We start from the raw sequence: 27,264 nt of genomic DNA, 5'->3' as shown, positions 1-27,264 counted from the left end.
GGAAGCCGAGAGGCTCCCGGAAGAGGTCTTGAGGTCTGGACCGGAAAGCGGAAGCGGCGTGTAACACGTGGGGGCGGTGCCGGTCGGCGGGCTCCTAGTGCGCCAGGCTGTGGGAAGTGAGGCTGGCGGTGGCTACAACCGAGGAGGAGGGGCGAGACGCCGTGGAGCACGGCGACCGGCTGAGCGTCATGGAGGGCTCAGGAGAGCAGCCGAGCCCACAGCCACAGCATCCCGGAGACCACCGCATCCGCGACGGCGACTTCGTGGTGCTGAAACGTGAAGATGTGTTTAAAGCAGTACAAGTCCAGCGGAGAAAGTAAGTCAGATCGCCGACTTTAGGGGTCTCCCGCCCCCACCTTGTAGATACCCCCTCCCTCCAGGTCTCTCCACAGACCTCTCCCGCCAGGGTGCAGTTCTTGGCTCTCTCGGTCCCCATTCCCCGCCCTCGTCTCCTCGGATCTTTCTGTCACAGAAGGCTTTTCCACCAGGATCCCGTCCTCGAACCTCATAATCTCCCCTAACCTTCCTGTTTTCCCAGAGCCCCCTCCCTGGTTTCATATCTGGCTGTCCACCTTCAGCATCCTTTTCAGTCTTTCCACAGGGTTCCTTCCCCAGAATTCCATTCTTGGCCCTAGGGTGCCAAGGCCTCCCTCTCCACACCCCTAATCACCTGTCCTGAAGTTCTTTCCCTAAGACCTTGGGATCTTCACTGTCTTTCCACAGACACTCCCTCCTTTCTTCACTCTGGGATCTCATCCTTGTCTCCCAGAGTCTCCTTCAGGTTCCGCCTTTTTTCCCACCATAGATCCTCCTTCCTCCTTAATCCTTCAGTCAGGGTCTATCCCACAAAAAAATGAAACCTCTCCTACCTAGTCTGGCTTTCCATCCTCTTCTCTACCCAAACAGGATACACAGAATAGATGAAAGAGACAATTCACCATAGAGTGTGGAATTGCTTTGAGTTTCCCTCGTTTTACTCACCAAAGGATTCAAAGCTGGGAAAATTGCTAAAAAGCAATTTGCTCAAGGCCTCAGAACTCGAAATTAGGTTTGGTTTGTGTACCCGCTGACTAGTATCACTGTTTTATAATAGTAGAGAAGTGGGATTTTGAAAACTTTCTGAAAGGGCTGGTGAGGTTGCTAAGTCCTAAGAGCTTATTAATGGTGAAAATTTATTGGGATATTTGGATTAATTTATCTGAGAAATATAACCACAGTTTTTTTTTTGTTTTTGAGATGGAGTCTCTCTCTGTCACCCAGGCTGGAGTGCAGTAGTGCAGTCTCAGCTCATTGCAGCCTCTGCCTCTTGGGTTCAAGCGATTCTCCTGCCTCAGCCTCCCTAGTGGCTGGGACTCGGGCACCATCACGCCCGGCTAATTTTTGTATTTTTAGTAGAGACAGAGTTTCACCATGTTAGCCATGCTGGTCTCGAACTTCTGACCTGAAGTGATCCGCTCACCCTCCCAAAGTGCTGGGATTATAGGCAGGAGCCACAGCACCTGGCTAACCACAGTTTCTTCTTCTTTTTTCTTTTCTTTTTTTTTTTTTGGAGAAGGAATTTCGCTGTTGTCACCCAGGCTGGAGTGCAATGGTGTGATCTCGGTTCACTGCAACCTCTGCCTCCTGGGTTCAAGCGATTCTCCTGCTTCAGCCTCCCAGGTAGCTGGGATTACAGGCTCCCACCACCATGCCCAGCTAATTTTTTTTTTTTTTTTTTTGTATTTTTAGTAGAGATGGAGTTTCACCATGTTGGCCAGGCTGATCTCGAACTCCTGACCTCAGGTGATCCACCTGCCTCGGCCTCCCAAAGTCCTGGGATTACAGATGTGAGCCACAACGCCCGGCCACAGTTTCTTTTGAGCTAGGTTATTGGATTACTTTTGACAGAGATAAGTTGAATGCAATGTCAGGAGAACAGCTTTCTGCAGACTAAGAAGTATGAGATTTGGAATTTCTGATAAGTACTTACTTCAGATGAACTCATTTACTCCTGGTTTAAGCAAACCGTTAATTGGTATTTAAGGTGAAACAGGCATTATAAAATAGTGAAGAAACAAGTCTCCAGAGCACTAAGCTGGTGATAACCAAGCTTTTTGCACAGGCACTAATTTAGTAAAGAAAAAAAGTTTCTTTTATGAGGGGTGTGTTTTTTTTTTTTTAAATCCAGAAATGTAATTCCTGCACCAACCTTTAACTATTTTTAAATTCTTCTTCTTTTTTTTCTTTTTTAAACTAATTAATTAATTTTGTTTGTAGAGACAGAGTTTCACTATGTTATCTAGGCTAGTCTCCAGTTCCTGGGCTCAAGTAATTCCGGCCACCTCGGCTTCCCAGAGTGCTGGGATTACAGGCATGAACCAGTGCGTCTGACCTTCCCCTTTTGTGGTGCCAAAAGGGTTGGGGACCACTGCCCTAAACATTTATTTGGAAATACTTTTCATCAGGCCCTCTTCTTCACAGAAGTCATAGTGGCAGTTTCCATTTTATTTAGAAAATGACTCTCTAAGCTCAACTGCATCCCAGGTCAGACTCCCTCATCACCCTTGGGGCTACACTCATCTGGTTGGGCAAAAAACAGTCCAGGCTCTCAGAAAAGTAGACTCTGCAAATCCTACTCCTTCCCAGTGAAGACGTGGCCTCCTCATCCCTCTTACTGGGCCGCACATTACTGACCAGGGGCAGTGACCTGACCTGTCAAACCAGCCAGTTTTAAGTGACACTCATCATCCCCTCTGTATATCACATAGGCTTGCAGAGAGGTAAACCCACCTATCTCAGATCCAGTATTTTTGTTTGGTTTGTTTGTTTGTTTCTTTTTTGAGACGGGATCTCACTCGTTCACCCAGGCTAGAGTGTAGTGGTGTGATCTTGGCTCACTGCAACCGCTGCCTCTTGGGCTCAAGCAATCCTTCCACCTCAAGTAATCCTTCCACCTCAGCCTCCTCAGTAACTAATTTGTGTACTTTTTGTAGAGAAACTCCTGAACCCAAGTGACACTCCTGCCTCAGCCTCCTAAGTAGCTGGGATTACAAGTGTATGCCACTACACCCAGCTGATTTTTGCATTTTTTGTAGAGACGGAGTTTTTACTGTCAGCCAGGCTGGTCTCAAACTCCTGGACTCCAGTGACCCACCCGCCTCGGCCTCCCACAGTTCTGGGATTACAAGTGTGACCCACCACTCCTGGCCAGATCCAGTGTTTCAGTAGCACCTGGGTGACTGAAGGATGAGGGTGGGGGTGCACATCTGGGCTGAGCTGAATTGCAACATCTGAGGAGATTTACGTTAGCAAATATTTTGAGTGTCTGTTACATTCTGTCGTATGTAAGTATCTAGGGACCCAGCAAATAACAAGAATTGGCCATATCTGAATCACTTATGATCTTACAGGATTTCCCTCAGATGGTTTGAGTAAGCTTTAATGAAGATGTGACGCAAAAGTGTGGCAGGATTTAGGGAACCAATAAAGGTGATACACCCAGAGACCAGCAATGGTGGTAAGCCTCTGACACGGAAGTGTGGGTGATGTGGCAGTATATTCTGTCATAGCTTCCTGGTGGCACAGAGAGAGGAAGAGAAGGAGTGGGATGGGGCACAAACAGAATTAACCACTACATGATTCCCAGAATTCAGTGTTCTGTGCACATGGGCCATGTCCTGAAGCTAGGTGGGCTTTCTAAGGTCCTTAGGTCTTTGCTGGAGTAGACTGTGTGGTATAGTGGAAAGAGTGAGGCTTGGGTTTAGACACAGATTTGGATTTGAATCCCAGCTCCAACAACACCTTGCAACTGTGAATCTTGGACAAGATACTTCTCCCTGGGCCTCGGATTGCTCTTCTGGAAAGAGCTATGTCCCAGAATTACCATGAGAATTAAATCAAAAAGTGTGAATCACACCTAGCACACACTGCCTAGCCCCCGATTGACACTCAGCAGATGTTAGTTTTCTTCTTTTGAGAAAAAAAGTTTGTGTTCCTGTGGGATTTCCCTTTTAAATTGCAATAAGATAAAAAATCTGTGTCATAGGAAAACCTCAAGTTGCCTGGTCCTCAGTAGAGCATTGTCTGTGTTAGGCTCCATTTCCAAGTGTGTAGATTGTCAGTGTTAATTTGCAAGTATAATTTGCTTTTATTAGATAATTTTCAAATAAAATGGCCAATCAGACCAAGCCCAGGAAATTTGTTAAATCCTTGTTACTTCAATGATTGTTCAGTTTTGAGATTTTCTGGGGTAAGTTGCGAGAGTTGTCACAGTGTATGTCCAGGCCTGGCAATTTTGGGGATCCTGTCTACCATTCAGGCTATCTGCAGAGCCAGCGAGTTTGGACATTCTGGTAGACATGCAAACTGGGGTCAGCCCAGTGTACCAGAAGAGGAATGTCTTCTGTCTTTGCTTCCCCTTTCCAAAATTCAGTGTTCTTGTGGCTTATTCATTAATTGTATGTCTCTATCCCAACCAGGTTCTCCCTAGTTCCTTTGTTGCTTTATGTTCAGAGATAATGCTGCTGAGCCTCCATTGTGGAGACCACTTTTGAAATAAACTGTAGTGAACACGTCTTTTCTGTACTGAATACAAAAGATACTCAGTTAATTGATTGCTTTTTTTCCCTAGAAAAGTAACTTTCGAAAAACAGTGGTTCTACTTGGATAACGTCATTGGCCATAGTTATGGAACCACATTTGAAGTGACCAGTGGAGGAAGTCTACAGCCCAAGAAGAAGAGGGAAGAGCCTACTGCAGGTGCACATTTTGGATGCGTGAAATAGATGCTGTCCAACTGACTAGTCAGAAACATCTCAACCTCCACCTAATTCCCAAGTGCTAGACAATGCTACCCCAAAAGAAATCTTAACTCATAATCTAAGAACTGCAGCTTAGTGGAGTGAAGCAAGTACTACCTTTGGCCCTGAGATAACCTGGATTCTGTCTCCAGGCCACCATTAAATGGTTCTCTGCTCTTGGGCCAGGCATTTAATCCTATGAGTCGTTGCTGCATCATTGCAAGAACATATGTGGAGTTCTCTGACCTTGGACCAGGCATTTAATCCTATGAGTCGTTTCTGTGTCATTGCAAGAACATATGTAAAGTTCTTTCAGTGCCCAGAAGTTATGTAACAGCTGTAAGGTGGTTAGTGTGTGGTGTAGAGGTTAAGAGGTCTGGTTTTGGATCCAACTAAGTTCAATTTCTACCTTCATCACTCGCCTTGTACCATTGGGCAACTTACTTGAGTCCAACTTACTTCTGTGAGTCTTACATCCTTATATGTGTAAAATTGGGTCATAAACATATTTAATGCCTAGGTTGTATTGAGTGCTCAATGATATGGCTCATAGGAAGTTCTCCATAGTGTCTTGCTTTTAGTAAGAGCCTATAATTTTAGCTATTACTATTATTATTTCTTAACCTCTTGTCCAAAAGCTGTTATTAATTAAAACTAAATATTTATTAAAATGAACATTGAGAATATCTTATTAATTAAAACACAAGTAATTATTTGAAGTTAAATAAATACTATTAAAGTTTTTTGAGTCAAACCAGTTATGTAGATACATTTAAATTAATATCCATATTTTTACTAAGCACCAAATATATGCCAGGTATAATTTGGCACTGCAGTTATGGCAGTTCATAAGATAGACTGTCGTATAAAATGTACTTACCAGTTGGAACACCAAAAATAATCAAGTAGACAAGCAAACAGCATGATTTCTTATGGTGAAGTGACACGTGCTATGAAGATAATAAAGCAGGGGCGTGTGCTAATTTGGTAAAGCAAGAGAATGAGCTCAGCTTCAAGTGATAGAAAGGATCCAGCCACTCAGACATCTGTCATAGAACCTTCCAGGCAGAGGAAGCAGCAGGTGCCAAAAGCCTGCTGTGGGACCTTGCTGGGTGTGTTCAAGGAACAGAAAGAAGGCCATTGTGACTGAAGCTAAGGTGTCAAGAGATCAGGCCAGAAACAATAGGCAGGGGCCAGATCAGTGATGGCCTTGTAGGTCATCTTTGGAATGTATTCCATTGCTATGGGAAGCCACTGTATGGTTTTAAACATGGGATAGATAAGTCAAATTGCATTTAAACAGAGAGCACTCTGGCATCCAGGTGGATAGTAGTGGGGCAAGGCTGGGAGTGGGAAGATGACTTAGAGGCTTGGAGTAGTTTTGGCAGGAAAGGATGGTGTGATGGGAGCAGTGCAGCCGGGAGGCCAGACTTCAGTGGCTGATGGACTGGATGTGGATATGAACTCAAAAAAGAAAGTGTCAAATAATTTCAGACCATAAATGTCAATAGAGCAATTTCTTTCCTTAGAGACTAAAGAAGCGGGCACTGATAATCGAAATATAGTTGATGATGGGAAATCTCAGAAACTTACTCAAGATGACATAAAAGCTTTGAAGGACAAGGGCATTAAAGGAGAGGTAATATTCAAAGGATTTTTAGTTTTGTTTTTGTCTGTTTGGCATTTAGGAAACTGGTTTTTAAAGCAGACTGTACCTAAGTTAAAAAAAAAAAAGTTATAGCTTTGATAGAAATAGGTTGAAATGTACATGTAACTGAACATTTCAAAGATTTTATGTCTTACATACAGGAATATAAGTGAATGACATTACTAATATTAGTGGTAGAGAATGTAATAACAGTGCATATCAGGATTTAACTTTGTTCATTTTCGGTAATGTTTTCAGCCAGTGTCTTCAGAAATTAGTTTCCTTTACCTCTCTTCTCCCTTTATTGGATATCTCTGTTCTTTTACGTTGGTTTAAATGGAGTTACAAAGTACTTGTATTTTATTATAAATTCCAAATAGAGTATAGAAATACAAAGTTCATCTATTTGGACTTCTGTGGAAAAGGGATTGGAGAATCAGACCATTGGATCCATTCTTGGGTAAGAAGCCTTTGGAAGTTACTTGTTTTGTGAAAGTAAAGTTTCAGAAAATCTACTTGCTCCTTTTCTTATAGGAAATAGTTCAGCAGTTAATTGAAAATAGTACAACGTTCCGAGACAAGACAGAATTTGCTCAAGATAAATATATTAAAAAGAAGAAAAAAAAGTAAGTGGTTTTTATTTTTAAAGGCTGATAATATTAAACTTTTTTATATGTTTATAAAACATATATCTTATTACAAATAAAATATTTTAAGTCATTTTTTCAAGTCAGTGTTCTGTTTTTTCTTCCCCCAGATATGAAGCCATCATTACTGTTGTGAAGCCATCCACCCGTATTCTTTCAATTATGTATTATGCAAGAGAACCTGGAAAAATTAAGTACGCTTTGTTTCCTTTCAAAAGTATAAGTGGGGGAACTATGTCTTTAAGAAAGTCATGATTTTAAGTAAAATGAAAAAACTTGCTCACCTGCATAAAGTATCCTCCTACCTCCTAAATTGTAAGTCCTTTTACTGTCGCCTCCAAAGCAATCAATAATCTTATCAACATAATTTTCATAAAGCAAAAAAAACTTGAAAAATGATGATTCAAATAGTAGGCTTCACTTTAGCTAAAAATGAATGAATTATTGTTTTTACTTTAGCCACATGAGATACGATACACTAGCCCAGATGTTGACGTTGGGAAATATCCGTGCTGGCAACAAAATGATTGTGATGGAAACGTGTGCAGGCTTGGTGCTGGGTGCAATGATGGAACGAATGGGAGGTGAGACTTAATATTTCCATTTTCAACAAAACTCCACCCTGATGTGAGTAAAGGCGGTCCAAAAATGTAAACTCATGGAAAGCCAGATTGAATTACTTCAGGGTTAACGAAGTGACTTGGGTGAACCTGCACAGCTCCTAGCCTGGGGACCTTCTTACGCAGTCTCCATCACCCAGCACCCCACCCATGGGTACCCCTGACCCATGGCGATTGTCCTTTCTAGCTTCACTGTCAGTGGGCGTGATGCTGGAGCCTGTGGCTTGCTAGGGCTTTCAGGACAGTGATTTTAGTAAACTGGGTAGATGGTGCTCATTTCATTGGGCCTAAATTGAAGGGAGTGAGTAGGAAGATTACTAAGCATGTATTCTCTCTGGAAGAATACAGCATAGTCTGATTTGTCTGTTTCTTTTCTGACCACATAGAAGATAAGAACCTGTAACTGCTCCATATGAGGATTGGAGTGAGGGGAAGCAGAGTCAATCACCAATCATGTAACAACCAAATTTGCAGACACAGGGTTTTACAGTAGTATCAAGTGGGGGATAAGCTTCTTTGAGACTTCCTGCTATCTGCTTTAGAATTATATTACCTCCACTGGTAATACTCATAGACTCCAAACAGACTCCCTGAGGAGCTGCACCGTTCTTCAGCCTGTGAATAAAGTATTAATAGAAAGACCTTCAGTCTCATTACTGTGGAGGACTCACTGAGGGTTTGCATAGTCTAGCGTCACTCCACGGGCAGATATTTGTTTCTTTTATCTGTTCAGGTTTTGGCTCCATTATTCAGCTATACCCTGGAGGTGGACCTGTTCGGGCAGCAACAGCATGTTTTGGATTTCCCAAATCTTTTCTCAATGGTCTTTATGAATTCCCCCTCAACAAAGTGGACAGTCTTCTACATGGAACATTTTCTGCCGAGATGTTATCTTCAGAGCCAAAAGACAGTGCTTTGGTTGAAGGAAGTAATGGCACACTGGAGGAAAAACAGGCTTCTGAACAAGAGAATGAAGACAGCATGGCAGAGGCCCCAGAGAGCAACCACCCAGAAGACCAGGAAACAATGGAAACCATTTCTCAAGATCCAGAACATAAGGGGTCTAAAGAGAGAGGAAGCAAAAAAGATTATGTAAGGATGCCAAGAGTCCCCACCACCCCTGTAATCTCAGGCCCTCAGTTAACTTCACTTAAATCATGAGATTTGGTTTGGCTTTAGTGTATTAGCTCCCAAGATGATAACTATCAAAACAGAATGAATGTGTGTACATGTACACAAGCGTGTGATTTCAGTCTTTGGGGTGCAGCTTTAGGTTACAGAAGCATTGCATAGATAGCTTAATAATGGTTTTTATAGTATATAGGCTTTCTTGTGTTTTTTCAGCTTCCTTATAAACAATCTCCTTCTATGGGTTTAGTCCAGGTTGATAAATATTGTTGAAATGTTTTGACAGACCAGAGCATTTCCATAAATTTGACTGACCCCAGTACATTGGTTTCTTCTTTTTCTTTTTGAAGATTCAGGAAAAACAGAGGAGACAAGAAGAGCAGAGGAAAAGACATTTAGAGGCTGCCGCTCTGCTGAGTGAAAGAAACGCGGATGGGTGCGTTGATGGAAGCAGCAGGAGACTCCTCCGCGCGCGTGGGCTCTGCTTCAGACAGATTGGCATTCCCTTCTTGTCTGCTTTGATTCTAGTGGGACCCGAGATGAGGATTTTGTCTTGGGGGTTTTTTAAAGAAAGGAGGCTGAGGCTGGCAGGGGTGGGGAATTGATGATGCTAGTTTCAGAATTTCAGAAGAAATTGAACCTTCTCCATCACAGCGCATCAAAACAGGCTTTGTGGTCCTACTGGGCGCAGGGGATGGGGCACTCAAATGCTGCAACACAGGCTATAACAAATGTCCACAAAGCAGCATATGCAGTGTTGGATTTGTTTCCAGGTGATTTTTTTTTAAAAAATCAAGAATGTCATTAAATGCCACTTAGAGTTGCCAAGCACCGCAAGAGCTTCTAACCCAGTTTGTGTTTCCTAGAAAGAAATAGCTCATGATTGTATTCTGTTTTAGATTTTTAGAATGTTATATTTAAATCTCTTCTTTGTGTGAGTCATGCAAATTAAATACATGATCATTTTAAATGCATTTTAAAACCCATGCTCCACTTTGGGAGAGAAATAATTTGTCTGACATTTTCCTTACAGTTTAATTGTAGCTAGTCGTTTCCACCCCACTCCCCTGCTGCTGTCTTTGCTGGACTTTGTGGCCCCTTCAAGGCCATTCGTGGTCTACTGTCAGTACAAAGAGGTAATACTGGAATGGAATGGGCAGGAATTCTTACGTCTGAATGTTGATTCCTAAACTGCATCCCAGGAAGTAGCTCTTAACGGAATTCTGTTTTTGCCTGCAGCCTCTGTTGGAATGCTACACAAAGCTGCGGGAGAGGGGAGGGGTCATCAACCTCAGGCTGTCTGAGACCTGGCTCAGAAATTACCAGGTACGTGTTCTTACAGCCAGTCAAGAGCTGCCCTCCCAAGACTTGACTGTCCTTGCAGTAGTACTAGAAGTCATTAAATAGAGTTACCTCAGCCAGGCACAGTGGCTGATGCCTGTAATCCCAGCACTTTGGGAGGCCAAGGCAGACAGATTGCTTGAGTCCAGGAGTTCAATACCAGCCTGGGCAACATGGTGAAACCCTATCTCTATGAAAAATATATATAAATTGTCTGGGCATGACCCTGTATCTACAAAAAATACAAAAATTAGTCGAGCATGGTGGCAGGTGCCTGTAGTCCCAGCTGCTCAGGAGCTGAGGTGGAAAGATTGCGTGAACCGGGGAGGTCGAGGCTGCAGTGAGCCGAGATCCCACCACTGCACTCCAGCCTGGGTGACAGAGTAAGACCCTGTCTCAAAAACAAAATGAAAATAGAGATATTTCTGCTTCTATCTACAGAGATGAAGATGTCTCGTGGCTGTTACTCAGAGAATGTGCCCCTTACTTTTTCTGACCCTTTTTTTCTCTTGTTATGTCAGAATATATTACTCTATAACTCTGCCCTGAAGGCATTTAAAATGCAAACCGCTATGGTTCTTATTTCCCCAAGGCCTCGATATCACTGTGGATGATGTAATTGACAATAGCAAAATTCCCAGGTGGATGAGAAACTGTCCCTTTCCTCTCTGCCAGGATGTTTTTGTGGCAAGTTTTCAGGATTTACTGATGGCCTCGGTGTCAGTTCAGGTCTTCTGGAAGACATATGCTAAGATGGAAGTCGAAGTGTAAGAGATGTATTGAGGGAAATGCCTTAGAGACATAAGGGGAGAGGGAGCAAGATCGGTGGTGCAGGTTGATGCCTGGGCAAGGAGCTGGTAGAGAAAGGAGGATGGGAGGAAGAGCCTGCAGTGCTGCTCTGAGAAAGTTTCCATGAGGCTGATGGCGAGCTCAGGTGCAAAGGTCACCATTCAAGGAGCCCTGTGTTAAGCAGAAAGGCTCCAGCCCTGGTACTCATGCTCAGTTACTGACTGGGAGCAACCCATGGCCTCCCTCAGCATGAATGCTGTAGTGGATCCCAAAGGAGCGGCAGCTGGAGGTGTTCTACTGCCTGAATGCCTCGCAGCCAGTTCCCTCATGAAGGGAGATCTGAGGGGAGCACCTCCATGCTGCCATAGGCCCCGTCTCATTGCTTGGTGTCTTATCCTAATGTAGTGGGGATGCTATTGAGCCTTAGGTAACCCTACCCTTTGTAGAGGTTGTCTTACTTAGCTAAGGTTACAGGAGAAAGAGGAGAGAAGTTGCCTTGGCAAAGTTAACAGGGTAGCGGGGGAGGGAGGTTTGGAGTGTAGTACATTCAGTAGCAACGTCTCCATAGACCCAGGCTCCATTATTGGCCATGAAGCTTCCTGAAGCCAAGAGAAAGAAAGCTCTCTGCACAGTTCTAGAGTACTGCCCAGACCATTACCCATTCTCCACCAGAAACATGCTTCAGTTTCTAGAGAAACCTGGGCTGAACTGAAAACTGCTTCAGTTTTGTTTTTTTTTTTTTTTTTTTGAAACAGAGTCTCACTGTGTTGCCCAGGCTGGAGTACAGTGGCACTATCTTGGCTCACTGCAACCTCTGCCTTCCGGGTTCAAGCGATTCTCCTGCCTCAGCCTCCTGAGTAGCTGGCATTACAGGCGTGTGCCACCACGCCTGGCTAATTTTTGTATTTTTAGAAGAGACAGGGTTTCATCATGTTGACCAGGCTGATCTCAAACTCCTGACCTTGTGATCCGCCTGCCTCGGCCTCCCAAAGTGCTGGGATTACAGGCGTGAGCCACCATGCCTGGCCAGTTTTATTTTTCAAAAGCAAATCCATTAAACCAATTTCTGCACTTTTCTCTGCATTGTAATGTGAAGAAATGAGTTCCTTAGAAGTTGGTCCATTTAAAACCTGGTGCCGTGGCTCATGTCTGTAATCCCAGCACTTTGGAAAGCCAAGGAGGGAGGTTCACTTGAGGCCAGGAGTTTGAGGTTACAGTGAGCCAAAATCTCACTACTGCACTCCAGCCTGAGGAACAGAGTGAGACCCTGCCTCTTAAAAAAAAAAAAGAAAAAAAAAAAGAAAGTAACTGGTCCATTTAAATTATCAAGAGAACCTGTGTTGTTTAAATTCTGGTTTTTGGTATATTGTGTTGTTCAGATGAACTTTATTGTCTTGGGAAAGCTTGGATGTCTTTTCTGTCTTGATTAGGTTTTGCCAGATCGAAGTCATCCTAAACTGCTGATGAGTGGAGGTGGGGGTTACCTTCTCTCCGGCTTCACCGTTGCCATGGACAACCTTAAAGCAGACACCAGACCCAAATCTAATGCAAGCACTTTAGAATCACAGGAGACTGAGGAGCCTGCAGCTAAAAAACGGAAATGCCCGGAGTCTGACTCTTAACCCTTTGAGAATTGCTCTGAATTTTGTTCTCAGGCATTATACAGTTAGTAATTAAACTTTAAATGCCATTACTACTTGTTTTTTCATATCCCAAGAATAAGAACATGTCTATATACCCGTTTCTGGGAAGGAGGAGTAAGCCTTTTGTCTGTTTCTGACACAGATGCTCTTGGTCTGTTGAAACTGCGACTGTGGTGTATGTAGTATGACCAACTGCATTTAACAAAACTCCTCTAAGTACTTCTAAATATTCTGTGCAAATATCTTGAGAACTTCAACATCCTAAAAATGTGTTTCTACAAGACTTTATATTTTAAGCTAAGTGGAATAATACAACATAACTAAAACATGGCGGGTACCGAAAGGAGGGTAATTCATGGAAGAAATTTCCTCTGTTCATTCCGTTCTCTTCAACCTAAGCAATATGGATGTGTGAGTGTGTGATTTATTATGGTACCAAAAATGTCCACCCTCTTTCCTGCAGTGGAATAAGCTTTTTTGAAATGCTAAGGTTTTATTTTAATAGTTGACAACCTGGGAAAGTTCTGAGTATTTATTTTACTGCTCTTTTTTGTGCATAGAAAGGTTTAGTAGGGTACTTTTTTGCATTAGTTTGCCAATACTCTTATTCTTTGTTCTAAATAAAGTGACTAGAATTTTTGTGTACTATTCAATTAAAGGAAACAAATGTCTTTTCCCCCTCTGTGGTTTTATGGATACACATTTGCACACACACACATATATGTATATAGATGTTGGTATATATACCCACATATATTTGTATATACATAGATATATACATACACATACATGTGGAGACATAGATTGTACCACCTGTATGAATGTATATGTACACGTGGAGACAGAGCATGCAATCTATTTGAACTATATCAGAGTTATGTGCAGAACGTAGACCAGTTCTCATCGTATTAGTGTCATTCCTTGTCAAATGTCCCTAAAGTGCCTTTCTTGATGATTATTAATGCTGAAGAACTCTGGCATGATTAGATGGTTACCCTTTCTATGCTGTGAAAAACTCGAATCATTTGATCATATGCTGTAGGAAAGAAAGTGTTTAGAATCAGCCAAGGCTCTTGTTCATTTGAGAAATTGAGTCTTGCTCACTGGAACATGGTCATCGTTTGTGTTGCTCCTGTCATCATAGAATAGGTGTATATCATACAGCAAGCAACATCTCAGAAAAAAAGAATTTTTATTCCAAATAGCATGTGCTATTTTGATAATGGCCAATGTGATTACCAAGTACAATTTTGAGTCCTTTATCCTAATTGCTAGTAAATAAAAATGTTGGCCGGGCACAGTAGCTAATACCTGTAATCCTAACACTTTGGGAGGTCCAGGCAGGCGGATCACCCAAGGTCAGGAGTTCAAGACCAGCCAGACAAACATGTTGAAACCCCATCTCTACTAAAAATTCAAAAATTAGCCATGCATGGTGGCTAATGCCTGTCATCCCAGCTACTCGGGAGGCTGAGGCAGGAGAACCGCTTGAACCCAGGAGACGGAGGTTGCAGTGAGCCGAGATCACGCCATTGCACTCCAGCCTGGGCAACAAGAGCAAAACTCTGTCTCAAAAAATAAATAAAAATGTTTCCTACTGTGATTTGTCTGACTAACAGTGATGCAGTCAGTGATGCCATGTTGGCTTTCGGCTGATTGTGACATATGGTCTGTCTATTGTGGAGGACATGCCTGGATTGGCACCTCACAGAACATGTTGCAAGCTGTTGTCACACACATATAGTCAAGTTTGGACAAGGAGAACAGAAAACCGTGTGCATAGATTAGAATCAGTAGTGGCCAGTCACCTGGTTACTGGTTTGCAAGTTGCATTCCACTCCCTAAATCTTTTCTCTGAGTTCCCTGAGTAAGGGGTCTGGGGTCTGAGCTACCAAGGCCCTGCATTCTCATGTTACCTTGTGAACTGATTTTACCAATGCCAACAGCATAAGTTAATCTATATATATTTTTTTTCATTCTTATAGTTTACTTCATCTGAGTACAGATGATTTAATTCTGTGGTTTGCAAACTTAGCATTGGAAAACTTAGAATCCCCTGGAGGGCTTTGTTAAGCAGAGACCATTGAACCCTCCAGCCCACAGAATAAGATTTCAGTACTTGTGGAGTGGGCAGAGTATTTGCATTTCAAGTAGTTTCCAGGTGATGTTGGTGCTGTCGGTCCAGGAACGGCCCATTGGGAACCACTACTGTGTGCACGCACATCATGGGTACAGCTAAATACAGGATGTTTTTTTCTTGTGTTTAAAATGGACATTCACCTTTGGAGCAGATGAATGGATCATTTTATGATTTTTGGACATCCAGCCACCAGCAGCGTTATGTAGAATAGCCCTTGAATGGCAATCAAAAAGCCAAAGACAAAAGTCATTTTGTAACATCCATCCTGTTCCTCCATTGGACTAGGGTACTTGGCAATATAGCATGGCACCCATCACAGGGCTGTGTTTAGCTTAAAGGTACACTAAAATTGTATGAAGCAAATACCGAGCAATCATTCATGCACTGGTTGTATATTGAAAAGCCCAGGCCGGGCGCGGTGGCTCAAGCCTGTAATCCCAGCACTTTGGGAGGCCAAGACGGGCGGATCACGAGGTCAGGAGATCGAGAGACCATCCCGGCTAACACGGTGAAACCCCGTCTCTACTAAAAAATACAAAAAAAACTAGCCGGGCGAGGTGGCGGGCGCCTGTAGTCCCAGCTACTCGGGAGGCTGAGGCAGGAGAATGGCGTAAACCCGGGAGGCGGAGCTTGCAGTGAGCTGAGATCCGGCCACTGCACTCCAGCCTGGGTGACAGAGCAAGACTCCGTCTCAAAAAAAAAAAAAAAAAAAAAAAAAAAAGCCCAAACTACAGGCTTTTCTCAATACATAGTGAAGCTTCGAAAAAGTAATGGAGTGCTTGCATGTTGTTTTAAAGTGTTGATTGTAAATATTGGAAGAACTATACTAAATACTAAAACGCATGTCCTAAAAATCCATGATCAAGATTCGCTTTATCTGGGTTTTGTAATGCATTTAGATGCAGTGCTGGAAAGGAACAGAGTATATCTAATAACTTTACTTGAAATATAACGTTGCCTCTAGGCTAGTATTAATTTTTGTAAAAAGGATTATAGATTTTCTTTGAACTTAGCTATGTCGCACAGGTCAGATGGCGAGAGAGGTAAGTCCCTGAACAGATACTTAAAAAGCAACTAGGAACCTTTTAACTACCTTATTAACATTTACTAGGCACCCACAGCTATTTGAGTTTTTATGAGGAAGGGCAAAATCTTTGAAGCATCGGAAATGAACATCATACTCTACCCACTCCTTTTGGGAGGCCTGTTCCCCCCCCCCACCATTTTTCTTAGTTTATTTTCTTCATGTTTATCAGAGTACATGGACCCAGAACATTCACTCTATTATGAATAGTTCAGCATCTTACAAGTCACCCTCCAAGCAGGACAGATTAAGGCAGACTGGTGTGGACATAATCGCCTCTATGGCTATAAGGAATACACAACAGAAAATCAGATTCCAACCAAGCAAAAGGCTGCTCAGGTTTTTTTGTTTTTGTTTTTTTTCAAACAGAGTCTCACTCTGTCACCAAGGCTGGAGTGCGGTACGCGATTTCAGCTCACTGCAACCTCCGCCTCCCAGGTTCAAGCTACTCTCCTGCCTCAGCCTCCCGAGCAGCTGGGACCATAGGTGCACACCACACCTGGCTAATTTTTTGGGTTTTTTTTTTTTTTTTTTTTTTTTTTTTTTTTTTTGAGACGGAGTCTCACTCTGTCACCCAGGCTGGAGTGCAGTGGCCGGATCTCAGCTCACTGCAAGCTCCGCCTCCCGGGTTTAGGCCATCCTCCTGCCTCAGCCTCCCGAGTAGCTGGGACTACAGGCACCAGCCACCTCGCCTGGCTAGTTTTTTGTATTTTTTAGTAGAGACGGGGTTTCACCGTGTTAGCCAGGATGATCTCGATCTCCTGACCTCATGATCCGCCTGCTTTGGCCTCCCAAAGTGCTGGGATTACAGGTGTGAGCCACTGTGCCTGGCCTGCTTGGTTAACTTTATTCTTCCAACTTTACCAGCTGCACTCTCAGTCATTTAAAGGATATAGGAATGGAGGCCAAAATAGACCATTTGGGGGTCAGGGATGCCATGTTTTCTATTGGCGCAATTTCATGGGGCACTGTGCCTTGTGAATGACAGTGAGTAGAAGACAAAGGATTCTCCGTATTATTCCAGGATGGGAGTCCATTCGACTGGAACACTGTGCACTTTGAAAGACCTGAAACTATTCCCTGATGCTGAGACTCAGCCGACAGCCCAAGGGAGCGCTGTTCATCTGCCATCCAGGCTTGGTGTTAGGACAGGAGAAAGCAGGCCTGTGGGCTGGAGGCAGTCACAGGTCTGTCAATGCAGACAAAGTGATGATCTCTCGAGTCTTCACTGAGCCACATATGGGGACCACACATCACAGTCTTCACTCCTGCAAGGTCCACAGTCCTGTCCTTCTGGAGTACCTCCTTCTCCCTCCTGTTCTAAAAGCCTCTGACGTGTTTCCATCACAATCTCCTCCATTATTTCTGGCTTTAAGATGTCTTTGATCTGACGTGGAAGGGATGCTTCATAGCAGTACAGGATGCTGGTATCATACAGCATCGTCCTCTGAGTTACCAGCGAGATGATGCAGTTCCGAAGCCAGGATATCACCTCTCCATCAGCAAGAGAGACAGGCTCCAGGTTTGCAGTGAAGCCCCCTGCTTCCTCTTCTTTGTGCTCAGGTGTTGGGTAAATCTAGATGAAGCCGTTGTTACCAAGAATCACTGAGGCACCACATGGCAAATCATGAAAGTGGATCTTCTGCCGTTTCACCAGGGAGGGGGACACCTGGACCAAAACCCCCTGACCTAGTTTTCCATATTTCAGGCTCCTCGTGTGCAGAGAGACAGCTCCGTCAGAGAACACTGCCTGGACCTCAGCACCGATAAGGTCCCCTTCCTGTAAGAAACCTGTCATTGCAAGCTCATCTTCTGTAGATCTTCTCTTCAGCTCTCCTCCAGGAAGGTTCATGGGCGAGAACAGCAGGACCGAATCCAGCCCGGAGTTGGTCTCCACCTTCCACCTCTTCTGTTGAACCTCTGTGATTCTTCCCACTACAATGTCTCCTGCTTCACCAATGTATCTGGGTTTCAAAGCTTTCACACAGATCAACTTATCGCCACAGAGCCGGCAACAGATACAATGAGCTTCTCTTCTTCCATATGCATTCCATGGCCCTGCATGAATCCCGTGTCCATAGTGATTGTGTCCCCTGGCACCACTAGATGTTTCTTAGTGTCTTGTCCCAGTCTCTCGCTAAGAGGCTTGCAAGCCACCGGAAGCCTCATCTCCATCGCCATCTTGGCGCCAATCTTGGGAGGCCTTTTTACAGGTCTATTAATAACCTGGGTTTTTTGGCCGGGCGCGGTGGCTCATGCCTGTAATCCCAGCACTTTGGGAGGCCGAGACGGGTGGATCACGAGGTCAGGAGATCGAGACCATCCTGGCTAACACGGTGAAACCCCATCTCTACTAAAAAATACAAAAACCTAGCCGGGTGAGGTGGCGGGCACCTGAAGTCCCAGCTACTCAGGAGGCTGAGGCAGGAGAATGGCGTGAACCCGGGAGGCAGAGCTTGCAGTGAGCTGAGATCCGGCCACTGCGCTCCAGCCTGGGTGACAGAGCGAGACTCTGTCTCAAAAAATAAATAAATAAATAACCTGGGTTTTTTGTTTTTTGTTTTTACTTTTAGCTGAGATGTCATTAAAACAAGACTGGAAAGATTTCGATATTTCATTTTTGCTTTGACGGGTAACAAGGTGCTATGGATACTTTGTTTTGAAAGAGAGGTAGGTCAATCTGTTGAATGTTTGGTCTACATAGTGTTATAATTCTAAGCCAACAAACTTCAAAAAGTGGAGAAATTAATCCAGAGGAAATGACAGCAGGCGTTCTTTTGCCTTTTGGGAATACTTTTCCTCAATCAAATGCTCAAGTGGGTAAAGTGACCTCTTTAGTTCTTTCCTGTCACCTGTGAGTGACACAAAATAGGGGCTATAAATTAGATTAAATTAAATAATTAAATTATATAAACCAGACTTGGTGGCTCACGCCTGTATTCCCAGCCCTTTGGGAGGCCAAGGGGGGTGGATCACTTGAGGTCAGGAGTTTGAGACCAGCCTGGCCAACATGGTGAAACCCCATCTCTAATAAAAATACAAAAATTAGCCAGGCCTGGTGGCGGGCACCTGTAATCCCAGCTACTTGGGAGGCTGAGGCAGGAGAATAGCTTGAACCTAGGAGGTGGAGGTTGCAGTGAGCCGAGATCACGCCACTGCATTCCAGCCTGGGCATTAGAGTGAGACTCTGTCATTCATAAATAAATAAATAAAAGTCATATGGTGACAGATTCAAGAAAGGAGATAAAAATAAGAGAGAATATGATTAATTTAAATCAGGACGCAGCAAATCTGGCCCACTACAAATTTTTTTGTATAGCCTGTAACAAAAGATTTTTACATTTTTAAGTGGTTGAAGCAGAAAAGTAAAAAAATAAAATAAATTTGTGACTTGGGAAAATTACATGAAATTCAAACTGAAATTTTATTGGAACGCAACCACTCTTAATTTGTTTATATATTGTTGATGGCTGCTTTCATACTGTGGCAAAGTTGAATAATTGTGATAGAGCCCATATGGTCTCAAAGCCTAAAATATACGCTCTCTGGTCCTTTGTGAAAAACTTTGCTGATCACTGATTTCAGTGGCGTGATGAGACGGATTGTGGCACAGGTGGAAACAGGAGAGCAGCACTTTGGAGCAGCCACAGTGGGAAGCAGATTTGGTGTGAGCAGCAAGCAATGATGGACAGTAGTGTGACATCCAGAGCTCCTTCTCCGTCCGCTGAACCCATCAGCAGTGTCTGACACTGTCCATCCCTGTCCTTGCCAGGCTTTTCCTCACTTGGCTTCTAGAATACCACTTTCTCCTGGTTTCCCTCCTACCTCTCTGGACTTTCCTTCTATATCTCTCTTACTGGTTCCTCCTCATCTCTGAAACGTCTAAACGTTGGCATGCCTCAGGACTCAGCACTTGCACTTCTTCCTTTTCTTGTCTACGCTCACTCCCTAGGGTGTTCAAGGGATTTGGGGACTAATCAAAGAGTGACCATGAGATGGCAGTAGCACACACATATTTTATTGGGTGATGGTGACACTCTGACAGTTTTGCATAGGGGTAGAGGGATGTCCCTTACAGCAAGAGTCTGTCCAAAGACCACACTACACGTATTGCTACTCAGAAGGAGAGGAGGAAAGGCAAGGATACCCCCGAGGGAGGGGAGGTTCAGAAACAAGGCTTTTGTGTCTAGGTGATGTTGCACAGCAGCAACAGCGGGGAGTCTCTGAGTCGGACAGCTTGAGGTTTGTGTTTTTGTATTTGGCTTTATTCTTCTGAGACAAGGTCTCACTCTGTCACCCAGGCTGGAGATCAGTGGCAGGATCTCAGCTCACTGCAGCCTCCACCTCCCAGGCTCAAGGGATCCTCCCACCTCAGTCTCCCATGTAGCTGGGATTACAGGCGCATGCCACCACACATAGCTAATTTTTGTATTTTTAGTAGAGACGGGGTTTCGTTATGTTGCCCAGGCTGGTCTCAAACTCCTGAGCTCCAGCGATCTGCCTGCCTCAGCCTCCCAAAGTGCTGGGATTACAGGTGTGAGCCACCACACTTGAGGTCTTATAACCACAAGCCTCTATGTTATCAATGGCCAACAGATGCTGGGTATAGTTTCACTGCGTAGGTAGCAGGAAGGCCCTGAATGGCTAAAAATTGGCTTAAAATTTGTTTTAAATAATTGGATGTGTAAAAATTTGAGTTTGGCTTTTGCAGTAATCAGCGTTAGCCTACAATGAAGAAATAATAAACAATCTATGAGCCAATACACAGAGGCCATCTTTGACTCATTTATATAACTCTAGGTGATCTCACCCAGTTTTAAGTCTTTAAATACCATCTCTAGGATGATGACTCCCACGTGCAATCTTCAACTCAGGCCTTTTCCTCCAGCACTGGCTCATATACCCAGCTCAACACCTCTGCTGGGTATCTATTCACGTCTCAAACTTAACAAGTTCATATCTGAGCTCCCCATCTCTCTCCTCCCAAACTAGTCCCTCCTGCAGTCTCCCCATCTGTTTTCCCAGGTGCTCAGGCCTAAAGCTTTGGTATTCTCCTCTTGTTCCCTCATGCCACACCAAAACCAGTAGCCCTACCTGTCAGCTCTGTTTCCAGAACAGATCTAGAATTCTACCACTTCTCCCCATTCCCAGTGCCACCATCTTGGACCCTGCCATCACAATGACCCACTAGGGTCATTACAGTGCCCTCCTTATTGGTTTTGTGTTTCTGCCTTCACTTCCCCTACAGCCATCTCTCAACCCAGAAGCCAGTGTTATTATAAACATAAAGCAAATCCTATCAGTCATCCATTGAGAACTCTCCAATTGCAAAAGCAAAAGTCCTTACCAGGACCTACAGAGAGCCTTGTGTGACTTGGCCCCTGCTGCCTCTCTAAGCTCACCTCCTACAACAGTCTCCTACTCTGGCCTCTTGTTCTTCTTCAAACACGCCAAACACATTCCCAAACCAGGGCCTTTGCACCTACTATTCCCTCTGCCTGAAATGTCCTTCCCCCAGGTGTCCACATGGCTCACATCCTTTCTTTAGGTCTTGCATCAACAGATACTTTCTCACTGAGGCCTGTCATGTATGTGAGTGTCAGGATCCTGCACTGCAGAATTGTAATTACTGCAATTAATTAATTATTTCAGCACCTGAAATCTCCTGATTATATTATGTATTTGTTTGTTTGTGTGTTTGAGATGGAGTTTCACTCTTGCTGCCCAGGCTGGAGTGCAGTGGCGTGATCTTGGCTCACTGCAACCTCCACCTCCTGGGTTCAAGTGATTCTCCTGCCTCAGTCTCCCGAGTAGCTGAGATTCCAGGCAACTGCCACCATGCTGGCTATTTTTTTGTATTTTTAGTAGAGACAGGGTTTCACCATGTTGACCAGGCTGGTCTCCAACTCCTGACCTCAGGTGATCTGCGCGCCTCAGCCTCCCAAATTGCTGGGATTACAGTGGTGAGCCACCCAACCGGCCTCCTGATTATACTATGTTTTACAGTGGCATGGTATGTATTTTCATTATGTAATAATAGAACCCTTTCTCTCCTCCTGTCCCGTCTCTGCATTATAACTCCTTCTCGATAAACTTGTCATGATATTAGAAATCATGACAATTAATAATTCAAATAAGAAAAGAAATCTAAAATTTAAATTACAGGTGGCTGCATCTGCACAAGGATTTGGAGGATGGGGCACTGAGGCCATTGTTTCTCATTGTATTAGATACTTAGGGCTGCCATAACAATGCACCACAAGCTGAGTGGCTTAAAACAACAGAAAAGTATTCTATTGCATATATGGAGGCCAGAAGTCTGAAATCGAGTTGTTGGCAGAGGCAGTGTTCCCTCTGACAGTTCTAGGGCAGAATCCTTCCTTGACCCTTCCAGTGTCTGATAATCCAGGCATTTCTTGGCTTGAAGAGGCATAGCTCCAATCTTTGCCTCTCTCTCCACATGGTATTCTCCTCTGTGTGTGTTTTTGTCTCTGAATTTCCATCTTCTTGTAAGGACACCAATGATACTATAAACGGGCCCAGTCTAATGACCCCATGTTAACTGCGGAGACCCTGTTTCCAAATAAGGTCAGATTCGTGGGTGCCAGCAGTTAAGACTTCTTCATTTTGGGGACAAAATTCAACCCATAATCCTCACTATAAGTCTTTCAGGACTACTTAATGTTTTTACAATGAACATAAATTATTTTGATTAAAAGTGGGAAAAGCAGTGGCCTATATAGTTCTTGACTTCTTCCTGAAGAAATGGTGGCACCCCCAGAGATCCTAATTGCACCATCTGAGCAGCACATATTGGGTGGGATTCTCTTGGATGTTTCCTTCATCCTTAATAGATCATCTACACCTTCATGTTTCCCTTCCCTGGGGTGTTTGCAAACTAAAATGAAAAGATGTTCTAATGTGCAATGCCTCAACAAGGCGGATGCCAGGGGGAAGCTGGGGGGTGCCATACTGCATTGCACTCCAACTTCCAGCAGCTTTCCTCGTGAGCAGTGCCCTGTGTGTGTGTGTGTGTGTGTGTGTGTGTGTGTGTGTGTGTGTATGATTTGCCAGGCTGGCATTTGGTGCATTGCTGGGTTTTGTTTTCTCTCCTCGAGTGAGTAAATCATTTTTCACCTTGGGCCCCCCAATCTCTCTTTAGGAAAGTATTTTGTTTTCTGCTGGGCTGCAATAGGAAAAAAGGCAGAGACATTGTACTCTGTGCCTGTGAGTACATGTTGAGCATTTCCCAGTATCTTGTATCAGGATATATTAAGACAAGGGGTTGCAACTGCAGGTATATTATTTGTCATACTATAAACCTTGACTTTGGATGGTTTCTTAGATCATGCTCCCCCAGAAGCAAACCCTGAGACGAGTATTTGAGAAGCAGTATATGTGAGAGGTGATCCCAGGAAACACCAGTAGGGTCACCAGTGGGCAGTGGAAAAGGTAAAGGCAGCCAATAAAGGCTGCATTATCACGCAGGTCACTGCTGTGGCACCTGGGCATGATCCACGGAGGAAGTCTGGGAGGCAGTGCAGAATATGTGCCTCAGGGTCTGTCCACCTGAGGGGAGTGGGTGCTGGCCTGCTTTATTGTGAGTTGAATTGTGTCCCCAGAAAAAAATATGTTGAAGTCTCAACCCCTAATACATGTAAATGTGACCTGATTGGAAAACAGGGTGGTTGCAGATGTAATTAGTTAAGACGAGGTCATACTGGAGTAGGATGGGTCCTTATTTCGGTATGACTGGTGTCCTGGTAAAGAACACCAGGTTAAGAGACAGACTCACAGGGAGAGAGCACCCAAGTGCAGACGGAGGTGGCAGTGGGAGATCTGCTGCTACCAGCCAAGGAAGGCCTGGAAGAAGCAAGGAAGGAAGAAGCAAGGATGAGGCAAGAAACCAGGAAGAAGCAAGGAATGATCCTCCTTTACAGGCTTTGAAGGGAGCACGGCCTTGCTAACACCTTGATTTTGGACTTCTGGCCTCCAGAATTGTAAGAGAATAAATTTCTGTTGTATTAGGCCATCCGGTTTGTGGTGATTTGTTATGGCAGCCCCAGAAAACTAGTACGATAGGTATTTACCGACCTCCCTTGTCTGCTATAAAAGCTACCTTCTCCAGCAGCCTTCCCCTCCTCGCACCCCCATCACCCACCCAAATCATTGTCCTTTGCAAACAGGCAGTCACGATCCAAGGGCCAGAAACAAAAACAAAAACAAAAAACTGCAGGCAGAGAGAAACCTGTGTGCCCAGGTTTAGGAAAATTTGCCATCAGATTTATAGCACTGATGGGCTCCCCATATGACGAAGCAGCAATGCTCCTGGAAAAGTATGTCACAGAGGATTCATCTAAAAAGAATCTGGTTAAGTAGCACAGGCAGTTCTTCACTTAGCCAAGAGGAGGAGAACCAGGCCTTCCTTGACGGATAAAAGTCTTATGTGATTTTAAGTCTTATTTTTGCCATGGCTGGGGCTCAGTACACACCATCCCAAAATATGACTGGAGGAGACCACAATGTGTCACCCAAAAATATATCTCTTTGGCATATTTTGAGCTGGTTATTCAGAGAAACTGCAGACACAGGAATGGCTCTAAAAAGCTGTCCTTTTTTACACGGAAATTTACATCTAGAAAGGAAATCTACATTAGTAAAGTGTCTGCATCAGGAAGAAGGCTGCTCAGAGGTGAGGATCTCAGAAGGAAAGCTAATCAGCAGCCAGGGCGCCTTCCCCGCTCAGGAAAGCACACGGTCTCTAGTGAACCTGACAGACGACCAGATGGCCGCTGGCCTCTGTACGCACAAACAATGAAAGTACACGAAAGCCCATCATGAAGAAGGAAGACGGTAACAAAGATTCAAACGGCATGAAAAAGAATCTTCAGTTTGTTGGCATTAATGGAGGGTATGCAACAACTTCAAGCGATGATGTCAGCACAGATGAAAGCTATTCCTCTGAGTCAGATGATGAGTGTGATGTCACTGAGTAATATCCTCTTGAAGAAGAGGAGGTTGAAGACACTTGGGGAATGGCCAAAGGGCACCATGCCATTAACATTGAAGGTTTCAAGTCTGCCAGGGTGGAAGATGAAATGCAGTTTCAAGAACGCGAACCTGAGAAGGTGAAAATCAGAGAGAGGCATACATTAAGTGAAAAGATGTTGTCTGCTTGCAACTTACTGAAAAATAATATAAATGATCCCAGAGCTTTGACCAGCAAAGATATGAGGTTCTGTCTGAACACCCTCCAGCACAAGTGGTTCTGCGTGTCCCGTCAGAAGTCAGCCATTGCAGCCACTCTGGGAGACTACAGAGCTGCTTTTGAGGCTACCTCCCTGGATGTCCTCTACTAGGTCATCAACTTGGCAGATGGAAACGGCAACACAGTCCTCTATTACAGCGTGTCCCACTCCAATTTTGAGATTGTGAAGCTGCTGTTGGACACCCGCATGTGTAACGTGGATCACCAGAACAAGGGACTATACCTTCATCATGCTGGCGGCCCTCGCGGCTGTGGAAGCAGAGGACATGCAGGTTGGGGAAGAACTCTGGCTGAAAGGATGTGAGCCCCAAAGCCAGTCAGCTGGGGCAGATGGCCTTCATGCTGGCAGTCAGTTACTGGGCAGATCGGCATGGTGTAGGGTCTGCTGGCCAGTGGGGCTGAGGTCAACCTCCAGGAAGACAAGGGCTCCATGGCCCTCATTGTGCCAGCAGGCATGGGCACATGGAGATCATCACGCTGCTGCTGGCCCAGCTGGGCTGCAATGTCCACCTGGAGGACAACGATGGAAGCACCATGCTCTGGATCGCTCTGGAAATGGGGCACAAGGGCATCACTGTTCTTCTGTATGCTCACATCAGCTTTGCAAAAGCCGCTGGGCATCCCCTAGGCTTGGAATGAAGCCACGGAGTTTCATTTGATTGATTGTATGCAAATGCCTTCCATTTCCATGCCACCATTAAGCTGCTAACTGTTCCTGTTGGGGTGGCAGACGCTGAATGTATAGGTATTGTGCCTGAGCTCACCAGCAAACAGAAGCATAAAGCCCAGGGCTAACAGCTGAAGCTTTCGCAGTGCAGAGATTGCCAGCCTGGGCACACATGCCTCCTTTCTGGCCATCTTCTCTCTGTGTAGGGTGCACTTTAACCTACTCTGTGTTGCTGTTGAGTCTCTGCTCTGTTATATACAGTCATAGGGAATTGTGAGCTGACCTTACCCAAAAGTGCACCTTCTATTCCGTCTCTCCACTCCCAGACCACTACCACAGAGAAGTGTCAGGTTCTCATTGGCATCATGTTTTAAAATTTTTCCACAAATATTTACATTTACCAAATGTGGCACCATTAGAAAGCTCTTCCAAAATTCCATCCCAGCACAGCTTTGTTGATTTTTCTTTTGTCTCTTATTATTTTAAAGTAAGAAAGTTGATCATCAGTAACTTCAGCCAGGGCTAGATAGAACTCTCAAAAAGTATGAAACTTTCAAAAGAAAATATTTTCATTTGGTTTTATCTAGGTAGATGTAAACATGACTTTTTTTAAAAAAAGATTATATGAAATTGGCACAGTATTTTCAACTTTTGTATTTCATACTAAAGACATGAAGAACTACATGTAACATTATCATATTTTTGTTAATAATTGCACAATTCCGTTTCTAATGATAAAGGTTGAATTGTGTTAGAGGAGTTGGCTATTTGCCTCTAGAGAAATATAGCATAGTTCTCTGTATTTATGGATTCCTTTATACTGTGTCACATTTACTTTGGTCCTACATGTATTTAAATGTTTGAAATGCCTTAGACTTTTGTCATATTTTCAGAATAAAATTTCATTAAGATCTAAAAAAAAAAAAAGCTGCTGGATCACTTTGATTATCTAAGAGATTTTATCTGCATAACAACACAACCTTTATTTATCATACAGTTCCTCCTGCTACCTTCCCATAACTGTGTCCCCCAGGAGCCACAAGCCCCCTATTCTCTTCTGTAGCTCAGGATGCTATAAAAACTTCAATCATCTGGCCCTTCTGAGTGTTATATTTTGTGGGACTTCTGGGCCTATGCATGTAATTAAAATGTTTTTTTCTCCTGTTCATCTGCCTACTGTCAGTTTCTTTCATAGACTTAATTATCCAACCTTCAGAGGGTAAAGAGGAGGTCTTACTCTCCTCTGCACCACCTTACAGAGAGTAACTCTACCAAACTGTCAAAACAGTAGAAATCAACCAAGAAGAAGCCACCAAGGGTGAGGAATTAAATGACGGGTAAAAAAAGGAAGAAGGGGAATTGTCCAACTGTCTTGTCGTAACAAGCTGCAGGAATGATTTACAGCAGCAGCAAACATTTCCTGTGCCACTGATATATACCAGGCACTGCTCTGTTTTGCATCAACTCTGTCATCCTTGTAGCAACTCAATGAGACAAATATCTTATTTTAT

The 27,264-nt window shown here is 44.0% G+C and overlaps 1 protein-coding gene and 2 pseudogenes across 2 annotated transcripts; 2 read left to right on the top strand and 1 right to left on the bottom strand.

The window, feature by feature from the left end:
• The first annotated feature begins 57 nt into the window (after window positions 1-57).
• Window positions 58-13,270, top strand: LOC105481548 (tRNA methyltransferase 6 non-catalytic subunit). Of its 2 annotated transcripts, XM_011741201.3 has the most exons (11): window positions 58-316; window positions 4,610-4,737; window positions 6,308-6,417; window positions 6,961-7,052; window positions 7,184-7,267; window positions 7,533-7,657; window positions 8,427-8,785; window positions 9,172-9,257; window positions 9,855-9,957; window positions 10,061-10,147; window positions 12,382-13,270. In XM_011741201.3, exons 1-11 carry the CDS (start codon window positions 189-191, stop codon window positions 12,571-12,573), a joined length of 1,494 nt encoding a protein of 497 aa, XP_011739503.2. In that variant the 5' UTR covers window positions 58-188; the 3' UTR covers window positions 12,574-13,270. The 2 variants fall into 2 exon arrangements, with proteins under 2 accessions (XP_011739503.2, XP_011739504.2); XM_011741202.3 differs by lacking the exon at window positions 6,308-6,417 and having other exon boundaries at window positions 60-316.
• Window positions 13,271-17,043: 3,773 nt separating this feature from the next.
• On the bottom strand, window positions 17,044-18,076 carry LOC105481549 (exosome complex component RRP4 pseudogene; annotated as a pseudogene).
• A 6,335-nt stretch (window positions 18,077-24,411) lies between these two features.
• On the top strand, window positions 24,412-25,755 carry LOC105481646 (KN motif and ankyrin repeat domain-containing protein 1 pseudogene; annotated as a pseudogene).
• Window positions 25,756-27,264: the final 1,509 nt, after the last annotated feature.

This window comes from Macaca nemestrina, chromosome 15, assembly GCF_043159975.1.
Source record: "Macaca nemestrina isolate mMacNem1 chromosome 15, mMacNem.hap1, whole genome shotgun sequence".
Taxonomy (NCBI): domain Eukaryota; kingdom Metazoa; phylum Chordata; class Mammalia; order Primates; family Cercopithecidae; genus Macaca; species Macaca nemestrina.
This window is presented reverse-complemented; position numbering and strand designations above follow the sequence as displayed.

Coding starts and splice junctions, on each gene's coding strand:
- LOC105481548 (XM_011741201.3), top strand. CDS start 189: ATGGAGGGCTCAGGAGAGCAGCCGAGCCCACAGCCACAGCATCCCGGA. Junction 7,658..8,426: donor AATGATGGAACGAATGGGAG/GTGAGACTTAAT, acceptor TTATCTGTTCAG/GTTTTGGCTCCATTATTCAG. Junction 9,258..9,854: donor AGTGAAAGAAACGCGGATGG/GTGCGTTGATGG, acceptor TTTTCCTTACAG/TTTAATTGTAGCTAGTCGTT.